General features: G+C 36.7%; 1 protein-coding gene and 1 long non-coding RNA gene across 3 annotated transcripts in view; both read right to left on the bottom strand.

Moving 5' to 3' along the window:
* The window catches only part of LOC139124946 (uncharacterized), a 477,972-nt gene that overhangs the window by 59,597 nt on the left and 398,155 nt on the right, over positions 1-20,220 (bottom strand). The window lies entirely within an intron of this gene.
* Positions 1-20,220, bottom strand: part of LOC139124467 (angiotensin-converting enzyme-like) — a 51,821-nt gene that overhangs the window by 7,017 nt on the left and 24,584 nt on the right. For both annotated transcript variants that reach the window (XM_070690605.1, XM_070690604.1), the window contains exons 2-5: positions 18,007-18,165; positions 17,065-17,164; positions 16,337-16,480; positions 106-297 (exon numbers count right to left, since the gene is read on the bottom strand). In XM_070690605.1, the coding sequence (XP_070546706.1) occupies positions 106-297; positions 16,337-16,480; positions 17,065-17,164; positions 18,007-18,153 (583 nt within the window). In that variant the 5' untranslated portion in view covers positions 18,154-18,165. The remainder of the gene's footprint in view (positions 1-105; positions 298-16,336; positions 16,481-17,064; positions 17,165-18,006; positions 18,166-20,220) is intronic.

Here is a 20,220-nt window from a genome sequence, read left to right as displayed (position 1 = left end):
TGGAAAGTGCTTCAAAATATACAACTAATACTGCTTTGAAGGGAAAGGGTATTAAGTGTCTGGTAACAAACGTGAAAGCTAAGATTGATACAATGGACATCTCACCCAGTAAATGTGCAGGGATGGCCCCTTTTGGATTGACATACTCCGATCCATAGACGTCAATCAATTTCCTTCTGACGTAGGCATGCAAGTTGAAGTACAGCGGCTTCAAGGTATCGTATATCTCCAACACTTGCTCCTCAAAATCTTCAACTTCGTATTTCCAACGCCACAGTGCTCCAGTATCAGTGAATCCTGAAAGTAGGTCAGATTATGAATCAGTGTCAAGGTCTCATTCATCGATATTTTCCCATAGAAATACACTGGAAACTGAATCTCATATCAGTTGTTGCCTCAGTTTCTTACATACATACATACATACATACATACATACATACATACATACATACATACATACACACACACACACACCACAGCAAGTCTATGTGTCAAAGTGTGACACGCTTGTTCATATGGTACAAAGTGAAAATACAAAAGTACAAAGTGAAACAATGGGTAAGGAATGGTTATTTCTAAATAAAAATTGCAGAATCTGACATAAAAGAGGTTGCTGAACAACGTGGGCTACTTCTTTTCCTTGAAAACGGCTTTTTTAAGGTTCTCACTTTGTACGTACAAAGTGATGTAGAGGCAGGTTTACGTATCAAAGTGAAACATCTTACACACATTCACGTATACAGTACATAGTGACATCATTTTACACACGCACAGGTTTACGTGTCAAAGTGAGGAGGGACCACCCACGATGCGAACTGAATACGCCACTGTGATTGCAATGTTACGTGTAATTGTGCATCAGTATTGCTAAATATAAATATTTCACATTAAATGGATATATTTCGACAAGACATTCTAAAATGTCTACTAAGACAGTTGCATTGGCAAAATTAGTATATCTAGGCAGTTTATGTGATGCAGTCAATGGATTTACAACGCCAATGATAACACCACTTTGGTAGTAAATAATTTAGCAAGCATTTCAACAGATAATGTTAAGAGAGTCATGCTATAATCATATCATTGTTAGATCAGTATCTGCAGTAGGTTTCTTCTAATTTAGCACTGTAAATTTGGACAAATGTCACTTATCATGAAAGTTTAAGTAATATTCAAATAAAGAGCCAGGGTAAGTGCCTAAATTTTATTGGTGCCATCCACACCATGAATTGAAATCGTAACATTTATGAAGGGAAAATAGCTTGAAGAAAAAATATCTACAAAGATTTAAACCTTGAGAAATGTTGTCTGAATTAACCTTACTCCAATACAGAATGTGAAGGATGTAGGCATCGTTCTTAGTCCCAACCTGTTTTAAATTTCTAGCCATGCTAGTACTTCCACCATCAAATGAAACACAAGATTCTACTCATCAAAACGTACAATTCTATGAAATACAAAAGTACCTTGAATACGCTTGTTTAGGATAGTCCGACTTATATTTGTAAATCACAAATGTCTGGTAATGTATAACCTTGAATGGAAATGATTATTGGATCAGTTTAATGTCATATTGTCCATTGAAATTTGTCACAGAAATCACAAATAAATCTGTATTTACTTACTTCAAAATTTAAAACTTACAGCTCTAACAATACCTCTCAGTATGATACCCTCTGAGTGTTTTAAACCTTACAACGTTGATGCAACGAAGGTATGTAGACATTGCCCCTTGATATCTAAATTCTACTTACTTATGCCCCTTTCAGAACTCCTTGTAGTAAGTGAATTTAAATGTATTCTCTGATCGATTGATGCATGGATACTTAAAATTATTTTGTTTGTTTCTTTCCTGATATCAACCTTTGCAGTAACATAAGTTATAGTCTGACATCTGTCATGTAGTTTAATATTCTGTATTGTATAGACTTTTAGTACATTTCTGTCGGTTTCAATTTTCGCCGAATTGTTTTTTAAAACCTCTCTATTCTATTGCATATTGATTATACAAAGTGACATCAAATCACACACCATGATGTGTTTACCTATTAAAGTGAGAGACCATACACACTCTGACTGATGATACAAAGTGAAATCAAGTCACACACCATGATGTGTTAAACTGGCAAAGTGAGGGACCATACACATTCTGATTGACGATACAAAGTGACATCAAATCACACACCATGATGTGTTTACCTATTAAAGTGAAGGACCACACACACTCTGATTGATGATACAAAGTGATATCAGGTCGTACACCATGATGTGTTTGCCTAGCAAAGTGAGGGACCATACACACTCTGATTGATGGTACAAGTGACATCAAATCACACACCATGATGTGTTTACCTATTAAAGTGAGGGACCACACACACTCTGATTGATTATACAAAGTGACATCCGGACACACACCATGAAGTGTTTACCTAGCAAAGTGAGGGACAATACACACTCTGATTGATGATACAAAGTGACATCAAATCACACACCATGATGTGTTTACCTAGCAAAGTGAGGGACCATACACACTCTGACTGATGATACAAAGTGACTTCGTCACACAATATGATGTGTTTACCTGGCAATGTGAGGGACCATACATTCTCATGCCCCCAGCGCGCTGGCAGTGTGAGAACACCAGTGTGAGATCAATTTGTTCTCACACTCTGAACTGTTGCACAAACGAACACCTCATATGTGAAACGTAAGTTGATTGGTCAATTCTGCTCAGGGCCTAGTTCTCTGTACGAATTATTTGACAAATAGAACATTGCGTAATATACAACTGGCACCATAGCAGACAGGCGACTGAACTGCAGAGTGAACAGGTTGTTCTAGATTTGAGTACGGTCAGCGTCGGCAACAAATACACGGAGGATGACCCCTTTTATGTTGTAACGGGAGAATTCAGGCCATTACAAACCTATGGGCTGTTTACGCTCGTCGTCATATTTTCTGGAGAAGAACTGACTTGACAGCGATACAGTTAGCAAAAGACTTCGATGAGTGAGCCATCTGCACATGAGGCTGTAGCAGACAATAGCCTCCATGCAATGTCATCAACAGATGGCCACCAGAGCTGTTTCGCAATATTTCCTCAGATGACCTGGAGAATTTCGCGGCTGACCAACAAAACAAAATTGCCATATCTGTAATATACATGTGAACGTGTTTGATATGCGCATCAATGAAAGGAACTTCATTTTTCAGTGCGGAATTTTACAAATGAAACAAGAGCAATCGAGTGCTGGTTTTTGATAGTATAAACCTACCACAATAAAATGCAATTTTCTAAAGATATTCGAGGGACCTGAGAAAAATAGTCCCTCACCCCAAATGGGTTGAGATGAAATATCTCACACTAGTTTGGGAATTCTGTCTTACATGCGCCTTTGGCTGGTGTGAGACAGAATTCCCAAACTCGTGTGAGACATTCCATCCAAACCCGTTGGGGTGTGGGATTCTATTACACTCTGATTGATGATACAAAGTGAAATCGGGTCATACACCAAGATGTGTTTACCTAGCAATGTGAGGGACCATACACGCTCTGATTGATGATACAAAGTAACATCAGGTCACACACCTGATCTGTTTACCTAGCAAAGTGAGGGACCATACACACTCTGATTGATGATACAAAGTGACATCAAATGACACACGATGTGTTTACCTGGCAAAGTGAGGGACCATACACACTCTGACCGATGATACAAAGTGACATCAAGTCACAACCATGATGTGTTTACCTGGCAAAGTGAGGGACCATACACACTCTGACTGATGATACAAAGTGACATCAAGTCACAACCATGATGTGTTTACCTGGCAAAGTGAGGGACCATACACACTCTGACTGATAATACAAAGTGAAATCAGGTCATACACCAGGATGTGTTTACCTGGAAAAGTGTGGGACCATACACACTCTGACTGATGATACAAAGTGACATCACGTCACACACAATGATGTGTTTACTTGGCAAAGTGAGGGACCATACACATTCTGACTGACGATACAAAGTGACATCAAGTCACAACCATGATGTGTTTACCTGGCAAAGTGAGGGACCATACACACTCTGATTGATGATACAAAGTGAAATCAGGTTATACACCAGGATGTGTTTACCTGGCAAAGTTAGGGAGCTTACTCACAATCCTGTTGTTATCACAAAGTGAACCCCAGTTACATAATAACATGTATATCTGGCAAAATTAAAGCACACATTCAGATTGGTGCTTATAATTAACATCAGGTCATCACACAGCATATATCAAGCAAAGGGAGGGACAGGTACAAAATCAATTCCCTGGTGTTAAATAAGAAGACTCTTGAAGTAAAACATTCTATTAACATGCATAGTAGTAATTGTACCAAGCCTCTCCAGTTAGACAAGCCATATTCCCACACAAATACAATGTAAAATTGATGTTTGCATGTGTTGTTTCATCTAGCTGATGCATGCTTGGATTCTACAAGCATTACCTTTAATGCACTGCACTTCTGTCATCTTGAAAGTAGGGTTATACCATTTATGCATACTGTCAACTGCCAAGTTCCCATATGGAAGCAAATCAGAGAGCTCTACAATCGCATGCATTAACAAAAGTTTGGCCTACATGACAGTAAAAATCATTGAAATACTTCCTGACACTGTATTCAGAGACTGTTGAGTTATTCAATTTATGGTTGAATACTGTTTTCATTATTATAGAAAGTTGGCTTGTGTTGCCTAGTTACATAAAAGAAATCGACCCTGTAAAATGAAGCATGTTTGATCTTTGCTTTGTTTGTGTACTGAACAATGCAAAGGATTTTTTCAAACTGTAATTTAGTACATACACAGGCAGCCCACACACTACTAATAAGCTTATTATTGAGTTTTTCTCAGTTTTCTCTATCAGTTCCTCTCCCTTTCTTCATGCTCTGACTGATCGTAGTCAATAAAATAAATGACTATATAGCCTAACCTAGCCTCTTGACTCTTTATTTATTTTACACCCCATTACAAGGACGTTAATCTCATATACACACATCTTGTAATTAATTAGTCACACAACTTATTATGCTAACCATGGATTTATCAGAGATTTAATGCTTGGTCAACATCGCGAAATAGGAAAGGTTACTAAAACGGGAAGGTAAAAAGTTCTCCTGAAATATGTCCAGACATTACCAGATTGCAGCCATTTGTGACCATTTATCCAAAATTTACTGCACCCGATGTATTTCGATGGCCGAGGAGATCCAGCTACTCTAATTCCAAACGTTTAAATGGTCGCAACCAGTGCAAACCCTGCCATTGCCTTGCGTGCAGTTCATGGCATGAGGACGTCCATAAAGCTGAGCAAAGTGAGGGACCATACACACTCTGATTGATGATACAAAGTGAAATCAGGTTATACACCATGATGTATTTACCTGGCAAAAATGAGGGACCATACACATTCTGATTGATGATACAAAGTGACATCAAATCACACACCATGATGTGTTTACCTGGCAAAGTGAGGGACCATACACACTCTGATTGATGATACAAAGTGAAATCAGGTCACACACCATGATGTGTTTACCTGGCAAAGTGAGGGACCATACACACTCTGACCGATGATACAAAGTGACATCAAGTCACAACCACGATGTGTTTACCTGGCAAAGTGAGGGACCATACACATTCTGATTGACGATACAAAGTGACATCAAGTCACAACCATGATGTGTTTACCTGGCAAAGTGAGGGACCATACACACTCTGATTGATGATACAAAGTGAAATCAGGTTATACACCAGGATGTGTTTACCTGGCAAAGTTAGGGAGCTTACTCACAATCCTGTTGTTATCACAAAGTGAAGCCAAGTTACATAATAACATGTATATCTGGCAAAATAAAGCACACATTCAGATTGGTGCTGATAATTAATATCAGGTCATCACACAGCATATATCAAGCAAAGGGAGGGACAGGTACAAAATCAATTCCAAGGTGTTGAATACCAAGTCTCTTGAAGCAAAACATTCTATCAACATGCATAGTAGTAATTGTACCAAGCCTCTCTAGTTAGACAAGCCATATTCCCACACAAATACAATATAAAATTGATGTTTGCATGTGTTGTTTCATCTACCTGATGCATGCTTGGATTCTACAAGTATTACCTTTAATGCACTGCACTTCTGTCATCTCGAAAGTAGGGTTTACCATTTATGCATACAGTCACCTACCAAGTTCCCATATGGAAGCAAATCAGAGAGCTCTACAATCGCATGAGTTAAACAAAGGTTTGACCTACATGACTGTAGATATCATTGAAATAATTCCTGCCACTGTATTCAGAGACTGTTGAGTTATTCAATTTATGGTTGAATACTGTTTTCATTATTATAGAAAGTTGGCTTGTGTTGCCTAGTTACATGAAAGAAATCGACCCTGTAAAATGAAGCATGTTTGATCTTTGCTTTTTTTTGTGTAATGAACAATGCAAAGAATTTTTTCAAACTGTAATTTAGTACATACACAGGCGGCCCACACACTATTAACAAGCTTATTATTGAGTTTTTCAGTTTTCTCTATCAGTTCCTCTCCCTTTCTTCATGCTCTGACTGATCGTAATAAATAAAATAAATGACACTATAACCTAACCTATCCTCTTGACTCTTTATTTTACACCCCATTACAAGGACGTTTATCTCATGTACACACATCTTGTAATTAATTAGTCAACGCAACTAATAATGCTAATCCGTGGATTTATCAGGGATTTTATTGGTTGGTCAACATCGAGAAAGATAGAAAAAGTTACTAAAACGGAAGGTAAGAAGTTCCCCTTGATAAGTCCACGGATTAGCATAATTAGTTGTGTTGACTTATTAATTACAAGATGTGTATATGAGAGATAAGCGTCCTTGCAATGTGTTGTTCAATGAATAAAGAGTCAAGAGGCTTGGTTAGGTTATATAACAATTTATTTTAATTACCCCGATCAGTCAGACCATGAAGACACAGTCCCTATATCCATAGAGGGACTGTACGTAGAAAAGTAGAGGAACTGATAGAGAAAACAGCCAGAAAACTCAATAATAAGCATTATTAATAGTGTCTGGGTCGCCTGTGGTACTTATGAGGTCTCAGTGGCTTCTACAAAGTCCCGATGTGCCTGATGGCATTTGTCTTGTGCGTTTGCAACGAAAACTCCTTCCTGAGGAAGATAATCTGACAGACATAAAGCTATGACAAATAAAGCCCACTTTTTGAACAGCATAATCTACTTTTATTCCATTTGCTACATGGTCATCACATTAGTGAAAGCAACACCCTAACACATGAAATATGCTGACTTGCATCATTCCTCTGTAAAGCTTATTTGGCTAACTTAAATATTATGTAATAATTTCAACGTGAAATGCTATCAGTTACTTTGCTACATGGTCATCACATTAGTGAAAGCAATACAACTAACCCATGAAATATGCTGACTTGCATTGGCTGTTACAGGAAACAACTCATATCTCTGAAAAGGTTATTTGGCTAACTTAAGTATTATGTAATAATTTTCAACGTGAAATGCTATAAGTTTAATCCGTAAAATCACATAAATTGCTTTCGAGGGGCGAAGAAAGTTTCTTGTTCGGGGTGTCAGTAAGGGTAGGTTGGGTTAAGCGAAAACACTTTTTCTAGGTCTCAGTACATGACGATACAAATATCAACATCATCGCTTTGTAGTATGTACAGGTTGACATTGTGAGATGTGTTTTTGCAAGAATCACCAAGCACTAAGGTAGACATTTAGTAAATTATTTATTTGGCGTTCAAGCGTGTGGGATTCTAAGGTGTTCAAGCAGAAAAAAAAACAAACTTTTTTCTATAAAATCCTTATTGGAAGTATTCTGTCGCAAAAACTGGGCCATGGCTTTTACATTTCGAAATAATACTTCTTGTGTTAGTCATATCGCAATCACTGAACCGTGAGCAGTGAAACCAAAATGTCAATGCCATCACTTTGTAATATACACAAGTTTACATTCAAAGGATTGTGTTTTTGCAAGAACCCCTAGTTTGTAAAGCTAGAAAACTTAAATGTTTTTCACTTTGTACCGTGCATGTAATCACTTTCATGCCTTCACCCTGATATATATGTTGAATATATCAATGAACGAAAAAGTCAAAGACAGCTCGTCCTGTATCATTGACTTTTGATTTTTGACATTTTTCGTCTCATTTTGTCATTGTTTATTACTTACCATGCATATTTATTTATTTTGCTATATGCCTGTACGTACTTTGTAAGATTCAATATTTAGAATAAAAAGTTTCATCAAATTGTCAACTTTAGCAATATGTCACGGTGCCTTCACTTTACTTTAACTTACTGAACTACCTAAACTCATGTCAGCGGCAAAAACGCACTAAGTTGCTTTTTTGTTTGTCGATTTGATTTTGCTTTCCTTTGTTTTGGTAAATAATACACAATCTTTATTGCTGAATAACTCTATACGATTGTAACTTAGGTAAACCGCTGCACAAAACTTCAGCTCATGGTAATACAATGTCAATGCCATTGCTTTGTACACTATACAAGTTTACATTGTAAGGATTGTGTTTTTGCAAGAACCACTAATTGGCAGAGGTGGACAACCTACATGTCTTTCACTTTGTACTGTGCGTCTAATCACTTTCGTGCCTTCACTTTGATACATACATATGATATATCAGTGAACTAAAAAGTCAAAAACAGCTCGTCCTGTATTATTGATTTCTGATTTCTCTTTCCAACATGTGTCATGTCTCATTATTTTTATTTGTTACGTACCATGAATACTAATCTCTACTTTTAAATATGCGTACCGATACCTTGCAAGATTCACCCTGTGGAGTAAAAGCTAATAAAACTTCCGTTTTCGAGTTGTCAAAGTTGGCATTTGTCCCAGTACCTTCACTCTACTCAATATACAGACTCACACAACTAATGTCAGCGGCAAAAACGCTCGGAGTAGTGGTTTTGTTTGTCGACTTTATTTAGTTGTCTCTTGTTTTGGTAGATACCACACAATCTTTATAATTGAACAGCTCTATACGATTGTAACTTAGGTAAATGAGATAAAGGGTCAATGTTCTTATAATTCCATCTGTACACCAGCTTCAAAATTACAGGACACATAAATTGCAAATCAACAAGCGTGATATATGGAATATATTGTGAACAATGCAGACACATAGTGTACGTGGGCGAAACTGGAGACACAATATACACTTGCATGCAAAATCTACAATACGCGCAAAAAACAAACAAGATCCGGTACCAGTTCATTTCAATTCACCAAATCACCAAATAGCCGACTTCAAAATAATTGGACTTGAAAAAACATGGAACAATAAGTCATATAGACTAACACGAGAAACATTCTGGATAAAAAAACTAAACACCCATGGAAATAATGGTATCAACCGAAGACAATAGACCATTTGGATCATGTGACATCACATGACAGGACAGCAGAGGAATGAAATGGACAGGGCCTACTGAAGCAGCCCAGCAAAGACTGGGCGAAACGTCTTGGCCAGGAACATCTTCCGATATATATATATATATATATATATATATATATATATATATATATATATATATATATATATATATATATATATATATATATATATATATATATATATATATATATATATATATATATATATATATATATATATATATATATATATATATATATATATATATATATATATATATATATATATATATATATATATATATATGTGTGTGTGTGAACTAAAAGTCAAAAACAGCTCGTCCTGTATTATTGATTCCCGATTTCTCTTTCCGACGCGTATCATCTCACTTTTGTCATTTAGTTACATACCATGCATACTTATACTTTCTAATATGCATGCAGGTACCTTTAAAATTCACCTTGTGGGGTAAAAGCTAATAAAACTTCCGATTTTGAGTTGTCAAAGTTGGCAATTTATCACAGTACTTTCACTTTACTTCAATTTACTGACTTTGATGGGTACCATTACTATCTCTGGTAAAGCAGAAGTATTAGACAGATTTGGCTATACGTTTTACGTGAACGTGAACTCGTAGAATCCACGTTGGCGTTGGCGTACACGTTCACGTGAGAAACTCCGTTTGGCTACACGTTACGTCACCCGTTCATATGGCACGCGCAAGAAATGATTCGGCTTGGCTAGGGTCTCCGTAGTCTGTTTCCGAATCACAGGGCTAGCTCAATAGTTATCCGGTATGCCGCAAATCGATGAAGAAATTGCACATTAAAAATAACGAAAATACATGAATATCTTTGAAGATGTCACTATATCGTTTATCCAACTAACAACGTGCATGAATGATCGATAGTTTATATCATGTTTTGATACCTAAGGGACTGGACATAAATTACAGGGCGGTGTTAGGCCGGTGTTTTTCGAAACACTGCTGCATCAAAAATAGTGACCCTTCAAAAGTTCATGCACAAAAATTAGTGACCCTCCCCCTTATCCGTGCATGAAAATAAGTGACCCTCCCCTGTTACTCAATAACCCCCCTAAAACCCGCAATGTGTTCGAAATCTCCTTTGACTTGCTATACTTTTGAAGTCCTCTCCCAAAAGGAAGGCAAAACGCGGCCGATATAACGCTTTGTCCAAAAAATATCAAATCATAAGTGTGTGATAATTCATGTAAATGTACATTGCTTGAAGTGGCAGGTAAAAAGTGCATGCATGTACAAAAAATGTAATTTTTAGATTTTATCAATGATGTCCATTCACTATGCATGGCAGCCTATGATGAAACTATGAATATTTTTTCCCCAATACAAAACTAGGTAAATCTGTGCATTTATGTACACCTAATTATTAGTATTAATGTTCATGATTAGACTAGAGTGGTTTCAAGTCAATGGTTATGCAAGAAATTTGATTTTGGAATTTCACTGAAATGTCCATTCACTATGCATGGCAGCCTATGATGAAACTATGAATATTTTTTCCAATACAAAACAAGGTAAATCTGTGCATTTATGTACACCTAATTATTAGTATTAATGTTCATGATTAGACTAGAGTGGTTTCAAGTCAATGGTTGTGCAAGAAATTTGATTTTGGAATTTCACTGAAATGTCCATTCACTATGCATGGCAGCCTAATTATTAGTTTTAATGTTCATAATTTGACTAGAGTGGTTTCAAGTCAATGGTTGTGCAAGAAATTTGATTTTGGATTTCACTGAAATGTCCATTCACTATGCATGGCAGCCTATGATGAAACTATGAAAATTTTTACCAATACAAAACTAGGTAAATCTGTGCATTTATGTACACCTAATTATTAGTATTAATGTTCATGATTAGACTAGAGTGGTTTCAAGTCAATGGTTGTGCAAGAAATTTGATTTTGGAATTTCACTGAAATGTCCATTCACTATGCATGGCAGCCCATGATGAAACTATGAATATTTTTTTCCAATACAAAACTAGGTAAATCTGTGCATTTATGTACACCTAATTATTAGTTTTAATGTTCATGATTAGACTAGAGTGGTTAAAAGTCCATGCTTGTGCAAGAAATTTGATTTTGGAATTTCACTGAAATGTCCATTTACTATGCATGGCAGCCTAATTATTAGTTTTAATGTTCATAATTTGACTAGAGTGGTTTCAAGTCAATGGTTGTGCAAGAAATTTGATTTTGGAATTTCACTGAAATGTCCATTCACTATGCATGGCAGCCTATGATGAAACTATGAAAATTTTTACCAATACAAAACTAGGTAAATCTGTGCATTTATGTACACCTAATTATTAGTATTAATGTTCATGATTAGACTAGAGTGGTTTCAAGTCAATGGTTGTGCAAGAAATTGATTTTGGAATTTCACTGAAATGTCCATTCACTATGCATGGCAGCCTATGATGAAACTATGAATATTTTTTTTCCAATACAAAATTAGGTAAATCTGTGCATTTATGTACACCTAATTATTAGTATTAATGTTCATGATTAGACTAGAGTGGTTTCAAGTCCATGGTTGTGCAAGAAATTTGATTTTGGAATTTCACTGAAATGTCCATTCACTATGCATGGCAGCCTATGATGAAACTATGAATACTTTTTTTCCAATACAAAACTAGGTAAATCTGTGCATTTATGTACACCTAATTATTGGTATTAATGTTCATGATTAGACTAGAGTGGTTTCAAGTCAATGGTTGTGCAAGAAATTTGATTTTGGAATTTCACTGAAATGTCCATTCACTATGCATGGCAGCCTATGATGAAACTATGAATATTTTTTTCCAATACAAAACTAGGTAAATCTGTGCATTTATGTACACCTAATTATTAGTTTTAATGTTCATGATTAGACTAGAGTGGTTTCAAGTCAATGGTTGTGCAAGAAATTTGATTTTGGAATTTCACTGAAATGTCCATTCACTATGCATGGCAGCCTAATTATTAGTTTTAATGTTCATAATTTGACTAGAGTGGTTTCAAGTCAATGGTTGTGCAAGAAATTTGATTTTGGAATTTCACTGAAATGTCCATTCACTATGCATGGCAGCCTATGATGAAACTATGAATATTTTTTCCAATACAAAACTAGGTAAATCTGTGCATTTATGTACACCTAATTATTAGTATTAATGTTCATGATTAGACTAGAGTTGTTTCAAGTCAATGGTTGTGCAAGAAATTTGATTTTGGAATTTCACTGAAATGTCCATTCACTATGCATGGCAGCCTATGATGAAACTATGAATATTTTTTTCAATACAAAACTAGGTAAATCTGTGCATTTATGTACACCTAATTATTAGTTTTAATGTTCATGATTAGACTAGAGTGGTTTCAAGTCAATGGTTGTGCAAGAAATTTGATTTTGGAATTTCACCGAATGTTGATTCACTTTACATTGTAGGCTATGAGGAAACTACAAATAAGTCGTAGGTTATCTTATGCTAAATTGTTATTCAAAAGTTGTTCGACCTGAAGCTTCCAGTTGTTATTGATGCCATTTTGCACTATTCTGAATAGTTTGTATTCTGTCAATGTCCTCAAAAAATGAAAAATGTTCATACAGCTTCATGAACATCTGACACCGACCTATACCCAATGGATTGTCAATGGGAGAATGATATCAAATAAGTGATCTCCAAATTGTTACTGAAAGCGTCATTATAGGGGACAGTTTATATGTACAATAGAGGAGTTGGATAAGTAGAAATCATGACAACTTAAATCAATGTGGCTGCTTGGGTCATCAATACATTGTTTATTATACCCTTAAACTTGCGCCCAAAGGGCGCGCCGAAAATGGAAACGACAGAAAATGAAAGTGCCAGGAGCATTTTTCTTTTTTCAGTATTCCATATTCTTTAATACGTGCACATGCAATTTAAGCTTTGATGCATAAAAATAGGTGACCCTCCCCCATAGGCTTGCACAAAATTTTATGACCCTTCAAAAATGCTTGCGCGAAAAATGGCGATCCACCCCCAAAAAACACCAGCCCACCCCCCCTGTAATTTGTGTCCAGTCCCTAAAGGTGAGAATAAATATAAACGTTTACGAATTACGTAAGGACAGCTGTCTCCACGTAAATAAGTGACGCCGGCTCCGCGTACATGCATCATCGCAGAAATTCGTGACGTGACGTGTTCACGTAAAACGTGTTTCCGAACTGTATATTGCTGTATAAATCTCCGATCGCATCGAAATTCCCTGAAATTCTGATAACGGTTTGCGATTCTTGCTGTATAGCACTAAAGTCAATCGTACTAAAGTCTTCATCATGGATGAAAAAGAAAATTATCATTCCGTTATTATTACAAGCACCTCAGATCAAATTGCCAAATAATGTTTTCCCTCTGGAAACGAAAATAGAAAGAAATTTACCGAAGTTCATTAACAATATTTACTGTATCTGGGTCGGAAATCAGTTTGAATATACTGTCTTCTATCAATCACTTGTCAGAGTTCGCAGTCTGGGCCAATGGCCAGTCGGAGCTTTACCAAGAGAATTTTGGGCCTTGTCTGCCGAACAATTTGACCGAAAGTACCGAACGGTCGTCCCCCTTTGGTCGTTTTACGAAAAACTGCTTAACAGTGTTGAGGTAGAATGCGCCCGAGGGACAGATATAGGACTCAATCGTTGATTATTTTATCAGTAGAAATAAAGCCGCAATTTGCAATGATACGTTACAAGTTTTCTTATCTTATTTAGCGGAAATCATCAAGAAAATCTAACATTTACTGCACATAATTGATGAATACGTGCACATGTGGAAGTGTCGTTGAATGATTGCGAGAAAACTCAACTCTTTCACTCTAGAGAGGCACACTTCCTTGATTGCAAACATTCATCAGCAAAATATGACTATCACAGGTTATACGTTCTTTTAACTGATTTTAAATTGAAAAACCAACACTAGTAAATCGTTATCTGATTAATACAATAAATCTATAACAGTGCATCTAAGTTTTGAGCGAACAGATTCATCCAACAGTTAGTTGTCGTCTAATTCGTACATTAAATTTTGTTTATGTCGAATCAACTGATTAATTCAATTGAAAACAACATCTAATTCACGCCTTCAATCCACTGTACGAAGTACACCGACACTTGGCTGCATTAAAATTCTGAATTATGGTGGCGTTCACGTTATCTATCTTAACGCACAATGGTTCGTATTCAGAAGGACGGAAGTATCCCGTCTTACCTCCGGTCGCATCACAAGAACCTACACACTCTGAATAGTAGAATTTCCAAATGGATGTGGGTTCTTAGTTCATGTAATCAGTCAGAGCGATGCGTCTTTCGACCAGTTGGCATGCTCAGGTGAAAAGAGCCCGTATATGACAAAATAAATAGCAATGCCATCGCTTTGTAGCATTTACAGGTTGACATTGCAATATATGCTTTGCAATAAATAATAAATATGAATTGTGAAAGAAGAAAACATACATGTATCCCGCTTTGTACTGTTTGTGTAATCACTTCGTGTTTTAATACATACGTTGGGTAGATTCGACAACTGTGAGTACAGTGATATCGGGACTGAGCTATAAGGTAAAAAGGATATTGTCTGCATGGTAACTTTATTTTGTGATTTATCTTTCCAACATGCTTGTCAACCCATTTTTGCATTCATAAAGCTAACTTTGCTTACTTTTTCACTTAGCCCATAGACCCTCGAGTTTCTCGAGGGTCCATGCTTAGCCATAGGTTTGTAGGTTACATTGCTGAATGTACTTTGTTTCCGACAAAAGGGTAAACATGTTTAGACTAAATCTTCAATGTTAGGACACTTCAGTTCAACGATAAAATATTATCTTTAAAACAGTATGTTCTTGACAACCCGCGCCAAAACCTAAGCGCTATAGCCTCCTTTAGTCAGAATCTCTGACTTTGCAGAGCAGGATGTGAGAACAATTTAAGAGCCATATTTTAATGGGCTACTCAAAATATTACTGGTGCAGATACCCCATCATGTTCTCAAGGAGTTACTCAACAAATATCCACATTTTGGGAGAGTTTACGTTTAGAAAAGGTAGAAATTTTACGAATATATTCCACTGTGGTGAAAATTGTGCCACGTATCATACCAGTACAGTGGACGTGCGCGTCGTATAGTTTATCTAATTTTAAAATACAATGTATCAGTTGTTGACCGGTTTCCATCCACCAAAGTGACGCCTTACACTGATGTTTCACGTAAATGTGCTGAAAATGGCGCGCGCGTTTTACAGCGGCTTGACACAATGTTGCAAACTTATCAAATGGACTATTGTGGCAAGATAAACCTATGTGTCGTGTGTGTAACACCTGTGTATATTTCTCACATTTGGCAGAAGGTGGCGATAGATAACATAGTACACACACGGGCCAAAGTATACACACGCACATGGTGGGTTTACCGGTCAAAGTGAAACATGACCTGAAACTTCACAGGATGGTAAAATAACCGTCCAGGAATCGATTCCGATTAAAAAAACAAAGTGAGTGGTAGTCACTTTACCGGCAGGTCGTCACTTTGTATTATTGCAACGAGTGTAAGTCGTCACTCTATACCGTACACATACCCACACACACACACACACACACACACACACACACACACAACACACACACACATACATACATACATACATACATACATACATACATACATACATACATACATACATACATACATACATACATACATACATACATACATACATACATACATACATACATACATACACTCACATGCGCAAACATACAGATCAAGTGGTAGACAGATTACACGCAATATCACGTGATTACCGTTCGCTCTCGCCGCCATGTTAGAAAGTTGTACAAATTCTGAGTACTGTTCTCTGATTGGTTGTCCCGCCATGTTGTGCCATTGTGTCCAAAGCTGAGTGAGTTCGTTGTAGTTACGACTTGTTGCAAACATCTGAGGAATACCTGGCAGACAGCGAAAAAAACGTAAAAGGAGTATATTTGTTGTATTTTCTAGATTTTTTTATTTCTTTTGCCCTATGAGGCGAAATAAGAGAGGACTTGTTTCTTATACCCGCGCACATTGATCTAAACCAGCTGCGTCCACCTATAACATGAAACGTAAAATATAACAGTGCTACAAATGTTAGAAACAAATTCCTAGGATCATATACTGTACAGTTCTTAAAAGTAACTTATAATCGTCGTCATCTCCTGCGTTCCATATTGTCTGCAGTGCATGTAGGGCTAAACATTCAAGTTTTGTCATTTTTCGTATTGGCGCCAGATCTTTTCAACTAGAAACCAAATAACCACGAAAATAAAGAGCAGCGTCGCCGCATCATCACTGCAAAGGACAGAGAGTGGGAAACGTATTTATAATTTTTGTGGTTTAGTATTATAATTCTGCAAAATTTTACCGTCCAAAGTCAAAGTCATCCACTTCCCATGAAAATAAATATTACAACAGAAATTCTCACAGCAAGATAGCCAAGCTGTCTTCATAAAAGAAATGTTTGGTGTGTGTTTGTATCACGTGACTGCCTCACCTTCATTTATTGTATGGCATTCGTCTGGGTCTTGACTTGATATGTTGCACACCTGAGTTGTTGCATAAGAACGAACCATCTGAGCTTTCACCTCTTGCAACTGTGTGAATAATGTGGAAAATATTGGGAAACGCATTAGATTGGTGAATTGACCAAAGATTTGTCTACAGAGGGCGCACTCGTTGCTCGGAGTTGTGGGCAGAAAACAAGTTGGCAGGGTAAGACTCGTGTCTCTAAGACTTTGTACCTGTTTCTTTAAACAGAAAGTTGGAAATCCACAATTGTTGTGAAGTTTCGTAATACCTAGCTTATTTTTGTTATGAAAAACAAACAAAGTTTTTCTGGAATGTAAACAATCATCAACAGTCTCACGATGCATTGTTTAAGATATGCAATGCCATTGTTTACATGCAAATTCAAGTCCGGACTAAGATGCAGCAAACATGGGACTATGTGCCCGAGAGTAGGTGACCATTGCCCGACGTCGGGCCTCTGTGTCTCCTCTTATTTAGGCTATACTGTTTTTATTGCATGTCTCTCTTACATATATTTTACTCCAAATGTTTGCTTTTATATGCAAATGACACTCTAATGCTTTATTTTACTGAGACTAAATTCTGTTGAAAAATAGAACGATTGTCATCGTCGAATCTATAAACTGAATGTCCTATGTAGAACATGTACATTTGAACATTTTTAAATCTTAAGTTGTCAAGTTGAAAATAGTACCGGTTCACTTTTAGTCAAATGTTTATGCGGCTCGTGCTTTGAACACTTGGCTTTTGGCATGATTTTTGCAACCACAACAAAAATAAACAGAAATCATCAAACGTTACACATAATAAAGTGTAAAAAGACTTGTACAAGTTTTGCCAGCCCATTTAAATTATTTGTCGGTAAGAAATTGAAACAACATGAAAGATATTGTTGACGAATTCTTACCCGTTTTAACTTTTCCTGGTCCTGCAAGGCCGCATCTCCCAAGTTCATCATCAGTTTGAACTGCCTCTGTGTCTCCTCAGAGAAACTCTCAATGTCAAACATAGAGGCATTTCTGAAAGATTCAAGCTCAGACTCCGCATATATCATGTTGGACTCAATCTGTAAGAATATAAACAACACCGTTTGTTTATCATTTACGCCACGTGCTCGGAGAAGATTAATCTTATTTTGCACTAAGGTAACCTTTGTCACACGGCCAAGGCGATCTCATGACAACTCCAAAAATATGGGAACTTGAACTTCAACATTAACCCTATCGAGTTTAATTTAAATGCTTTAAAGTAGAACGTCAATTTTCAGACTACTGATGGGCATTGGATTGATGACTTGTCAATTAAAATAAAATAAAATCAATCTAGATTAAATCAGTTCAAATTAAATCAGTTCAATTGAATTCGAATCAACCAATTCAAATTAATTCGACTCAGTTCAAATCAGTTCAATCCAAATAAATTCAAATCAAATCAGTTCAAATTAATTCAATTCAAATCAATGAAATCAAATTAAATCAAATCAGATCAAATCAGTTCAATTCATATCAATTCAAATCAAAACAAAACAAATCAAACCAAATCAAACCAATTCAAATCAAATTGACATCGGAGACAGACTGGACTCCGCATTTATTGCATGTCGTCCAGGTTGACATAAAGTCTATCAGACAAACATGAAGTGAAATCCCTCTTGGAGACAAAGTTCTACAATAGACCTTATTTTGTAGAAACGACATTTTCTGCTCTGAGAGAAAATCAGGGAGTGTTACACGTAGTGTCCGTCCGATCTTCAGGTTTGTCACATTTCGATGTATTTCCATGTTGCCCATTCTGTGGTTCAAGCTCTGCTTGTATATGGTCTCACCAGTGAAACTGATAGCTACACATTAGGTAATAAAGAAGTTTCCAGCAGACAGCTCAACGAGTTTGATGTTGTTTTAGAAGGTCAAATGTTGCCTCATAAGGGTAAATTTGCAAACAAAGTACCTAAAATCATCTAGTGATTAACAAACACAAAGCTGTACCTCAACGTCAAAAATCTTTGCCAGGAGGCCCTTAAGTTGCCTGCCGAACAAAAGAATGAATTTTCCCCGCCCGCCAATGAGGAAAAATTGCTCACTTGTCCGCCCGATCCCTGCCCCCCTCCCCCCTCACAAACAGAGATTTTCTTACAGCCAGCCCTAAAAATTATCGAATATTAACACCTATTACGGAACAGTTCTGGCTGTTGGCTTTCCCTTAAGGTAGAATGTGCCTCGGAGACAGCTATTCGGACTCTCACACTTTCGTAATCCTTTTCTGATCTACCACTTTTGGGGGCCATTTTAAAGCTCTTGGTGTAAAAAAAAAACAAAACTTTTCACCTCTCATTATTCGAAAATCGAAAATTGTTATTTTTCTCCATAGAGTTAACACAGGAATGGCGGTCATTTTGAATTTCAAATATCGGTAAATCTTGGGTAATTTGTTTCTATAGTACCACAATTTGCAGGGTGACCCCCAAATTTTATTTTTTATTTTGAAAGAGAATGATTGAAAGATTCCTTGAGGAAAGTTTGAGCAAAAGTTGAAGTCTTCCACTTTCGAGGAGCATACTACATTAAATAATGTCGTCTGCACTTTGAGATAGTACCGCTCGGCGGTTTATTATCTTATGCATTTTTATTGACAATTTTATTTGTTCGGTCTGCATCAAATGTTGGAGGGAGTCGAGCCCAACTCCGAAGTGATGAGTGAGAGTGGAATGTGTATCACACCCATGAAGTGTGATATGCTGAATGCATACAAATGACGTCACAGAATATCAATCCGCAAAGAGATAGGGCTTCAGTTATATAGCTTTTCGTAGAGCTAATAATATTATATGAGTCACATCGCGTAATGCGCACAATATTATTTTTATCGTCTTGTAATGTCCCACCAAGTACATGATAAAACCTTTACTGTCCATGCTAAATAGTTTTGTGCCCTCGGTTGTATGGCGCAAGGATCCTCCAAGGTCGTGCTCTTCCGCGTACACCTCGTGCACCAAATACTTATTATAGAGGATGATTGTGTTAGTATGCTACAAACCCATTAACTCTACCAAATATTTTAAGTATATTTCTTAAACCATAACAACTAAAATTTGTATGCACAGTATATCATTCAATGATGGGAT

Source organism: Ptychodera flava, assembly GCF_041260155.1.
Source record: "Ptychodera flava strain L36383 chromosome 23 unlocalized genomic scaffold, AS_Pfla_20210202 Scaffold_24__1_contigs__length_23054250_pilon, whole genome shotgun sequence".
Taxonomy (NCBI): Eukaryota; Metazoa; Hemichordata; class Enteropneusta; family Ptychoderidae; genus Ptychodera; species Ptychodera flava.
This window is presented reverse-complemented; position numbering and strand designations above follow the sequence as displayed.